This window comes from Sinocyclocheilus rhinocerous, unplaced genomic scaffold (assembly GCF_001515625.1).
Source record: "Sinocyclocheilus rhinocerous isolate Xijiao unplaced genomic scaffold, SAMN03320098_v1.1 scaffold228, whole genome shotgun sequence".
Taxonomy (NCBI): Eukaryota; Metazoa; Chordata; class Actinopteri; order Cypriniformes; family Cyprinidae; genus Sinocyclocheilus; species Sinocyclocheilus rhinocerous.
Genome location: NW_015634565.1, coordinates 719,825 through 723,795, shown reverse-complemented (window position 1 = coordinate 723,795; position 3,971 = coordinate 719,825). Strand labels below are relative to the sequence as shown.

The 3,971-nt window shown below is 37.2% G+C and overlaps 1 protein-coding gene across 1 annotated transcript in view; it reads left to right on the top strand.

Annotated features, from left to right (window-relative positions):
* LOC107745900 (exostosin-like 3) overlaps positions 1 to 3,971 on the top strand; it is a 34,936-nt gene extending 30,965 nt beyond the window's left edge. The window contains exons 4-6 of the mRNA XM_016559938.1: positions 1,534 to 1,678; positions 1,983 to 2,111; positions 3,742 to 3,971. Of these exons, the coding sequence (XP_016415424.1) occupies positions 1,534 to 1,678; positions 1,983 to 2,111; positions 3,742 to 3,951 (484 nt within the window). The 3' untranslated portion in view covers positions 3,952 to 3,971. The remainder of the gene's footprint in view (positions 1 to 1,533; positions 1,679 to 1,982; positions 2,112 to 3,741) is intronic.

Below are 3,971 nucleotides of genomic sequence, written 5' to 3'. Positions count from 1 at the left end.
GTTTTCATATGCGTTTGGCCAATCAATGTCTACTTGCGTCGCGATTAGTACCAGTTGTGCTGGTTAGACCCTGCTCCGGAGTAGGAGCTAATTTGGTTCTCGAAAAAGGCAGTCCGGTACTAAAATCGCACCCAGTTCCGGCGGTGCGAAAACGCCAAAAAGTGGGTAGTTCCACAATTAGTTCTGGTACTATGAAAAGGTTCCCGCGGTGCGAAAGGCCCTTATGTCAACGCTGTTTGATCTGTTTATAACAGAGAATTCTGTGCAGAATTTGAATGCTTCTCAGTAAATCTCGCAGCAACCTTTATTCATTCTGCGGTGAATTCAAACGCTTCTCACTGGATTTTGCAGCGCTGTGCAGTAACAGTGTCACGAAATAAACTTTGGTTCCCGAGTAAAGCTGTTCTGAGCTCGGACTAGTTTGTTTGCGTGGCGGTCCGAGCTGTTAAACGGTCCGCGCTGCGCACCTCAAACGAGTAGCGGGATTTTGTTACGCTTTTGTTTCATTTGCCGTTTGATGTTTCTCATATGTGACAGAAATTGCAGTTTGAGTGATTGCATGAGTCATGAGATGTTCATTCACGTTTATTTCACGATAAAACTAGTAATAAAGAGGAAGGGATGATTGCACTCGCTCGCACATCAAAGAGTGCTAAAACGGCATTTATTGTTTGAATTTCCAGAAAAATTTGACAATTTGAAAGATGAAACTTTGTTTTTTATCAAAAGTATCAATATATTATGAATACGTGTACCGTTACACCCCTAATATTTAGTCATTGGGAAGATGAGCTGATAAGAGGGAGTTTTAGATTTGATTTTACTTGCGCTGGTTTATTTTTGTTTTTATCTGTTTGTTTTTGGGGTAAAAATGGTCACATTGGTGTCTGATTTGTATCTATAAATATTAGGGAATTCATCAGGCTGGTCAACTAGACTTTTTTTTTTGTTATTAGGTTTGCATTACAGTCAAAGATGCTGCCATTGCTAAACAGTTTTTATGAGTGATCTGTCTGTTTTGTGAGATCTTTAATTGTGCAATAAATGCTTCTAGTTATTTAGCTTATGTGTTTAGCTACCCTATTAAAGGGCTTTACTTGGCATCCATTTGGATTAACACAGTTGTAAAATAAGCTAATAAACTCAATGTGATGCATATTCATCAGTCATACTATTCATAAAACAGGCAAGATTTCTGCACGAACATGACATAGTTCATCATAAACCATTTGAATCTATTTTATTCAAATACTCATGTTTTCAAAATGCATTTATTCAAATTTCTTGAAATCAGCATAAATCCATTGTGAAAACATTCAAATATATTCAGTTAAAAAGTGTGTGTGTGTGTGTGTGTGTGTTTTAATCCAAATGGTAAATATATAAATATTAAATTACTTAACTATTATTTATTTATTTTTTGAGTGTATATATTGCTAAAAAACTTACCAAGTGCTGTTCAGTGATTATTATAATCACAGTTCTTGCTCCGGTTTGGATCATTCCCATCTCTTTCTCTTTCTTCGCTCCCAGGGTGTGGCGGGAGGCCAGAGACCGAATTGTGGGATTCCCAGGAAGGTTCCATGCCTGGGATGTAAATCACCAATCTTGGCTCTACAATTCCAACTACTCCTGTGAGCTCTCCATGGTGCTGACGGGTGCGGCCTTCTTCCACAAGGTGAAGCTTTGCCCGCTTTGACACTTCCAGAGCCTGATTATGGCAAAAATAGACACCAGGCTTATGTAGTTTTACCCAGATAACACCAGGATATGGTTTAGTTAGTTGAAAGCCAATGCTGATAGTAAGTACATTGTTGTTCAGTCGAATACAAGACGCAGTGCTTCATTTTCCAGATGGATAAGTGAACAGCACAGCGTTTTTCATTTATGAGCATTGCTGTGCAACATCATGGTACATTTGAGATGCTTTTGCTCTCGTGTTCATTTTTTTATTAAAATCCATAATTTCTGCCTCTCCTCAGTATTACGCGTACCTCTATTCGTACGTCATGCCTCAAGCCATACGTGACATGGTGGACGAGTACATCAACTGTGAGGATATCGCCATGAACTTCCTCGTGTCGCATATCACTCGCAAACCCCCCATCAAGGTCAGTGGGCTGTTACTTGAAGCACGTGTTATTTCAAGCCTTTTGGGGCTTTTGTCACTTGTGATTTCAGGTTCTTGCTCAGTCATGTCATTTTGGATAAAGAGACAACTGAATGATGTTAATCGGACTGTTCATTCTGTTAGTCAGTTGGTTTTTGTTTCTATCGCTCTGGGTAGCCCTGCCCACAGAGGAATCTCATTGGCTCAGATCTTTTCTCCACCTTACTGTGTTTTGAACATTGAATATGGCCTTATTAGCTTTTATTTTGCCATTGTGCAGCACTTTCGCTTCCAGTCAGGACAAAAAAAAAAAGCAGTTTATTTTAAACTTGGTTACAGCACAGTGTTACATTTTAATTATCTGGCTCAAATTTAAATATGTTGCCATTGATAAGGCAAGGCAAGGCAAGTTTATTTATATAGCACATTTCATACACAATGGTAATTCAAAGTGCTTTACATAAAAAATATATGATAAATTTCTCTGTTATCAAGAACATAACATACCCTGGTCATATTTCACTCCCAAATCAAAAACAATATAAATACAATTTGATATAAAATAGAATATAAAGATATTTAAAAGATATATAATGTAATATAATATAAATTATATAAGAAAATTGTTTATTTTCAACAGCATTAGGATTTTTTGAGGCATTCAATTTCCCCCTTAATTTTTTATATTTAAATCTAAAATTATTATATATTATTTACATTTTTATATTTTACAGTAATATTTTGCTGCCCAAATTGCTGTAACACAACAATTGGAATCATCACTGAGAATGGCAGACAAAAAAATTTAAATTGTAGGGAAAAGTTCTGGAATTGTCTTAAAATGTCTAAATAAATTTCAATAAACAATCAAACAAACTATTTTTTTTTTCTTTTTGCCAAAATGTATTTCTTTCTTTTTAGTTTTATTTGGGGGTGAAATATGACCTGGACATTCTCCTGTTATCATTTTGCAACCACAATTTTGTGGTTATTGTGTACTATAAAAGAAATTAAATGTCTAGGAAGTGTCCAGAGAACACTCTTCTTCCAGTTGTACTTGCGCATGTTACAATAAATTGATTCCAGTGGGATTATTAAGTAGGATTTCAGTAAGCTTTAAAAGCCTTTGATGTTCTGAAGTCCATTGACTGAAGCATCAGGACGGCCATGAATTAACGGTGTAATCAAATCTGATGGATTTTCTCTGGCATTATTACACACACACACACACACCCTTCTCTCTCCGTCTGATGCCGTCCCGGCGGATTAAACAAATCAATTACATTTGTTTTGTTGTCACAAAGAGGCCGACCAGATTGCAATGTGAGAACAGACTACACAAATGAAAAAGATGATATTGTGTTATGAAGTTAATAAGTCTGTCATCTTTAGATGTAGGGATTGATTAATAGGAATAATTCACTCAGAATTGAAAGTCAGTTACTCAACCTCATGTTGTTTTAAACCTGTATTGCTATCTGAAGGAAGCTTTTAAAAAAGCACCATAAAAGTAGTTCATACAAACCTATGCCCTACATTCCCAGACTTCTCAAGTTGTTTGATAGATTGTGTGAGGAACTGACTGAAATTGAAGTCATAAATCTCATTTTTCATGACGTTCCTCCTCGCAGGTGACGTCACGTTGGACCTTCCGCTGTCCCGGCTGTCCGCAGGCTCTTTCGCACGATGATTCGCACTTCCACGAGCGTCACAAGTGCATCAACTTCTTCGTAAAAGTCTACGGATACATGCCACTGTTATACACGCAGTTCAGAGTGGACTCGGTACTCTTCAAGACGCGGTTGCCCCACGACAAGACGAAGTGCTTTAAATTCATTTAGCGGATCGGGGAACTGTAAAG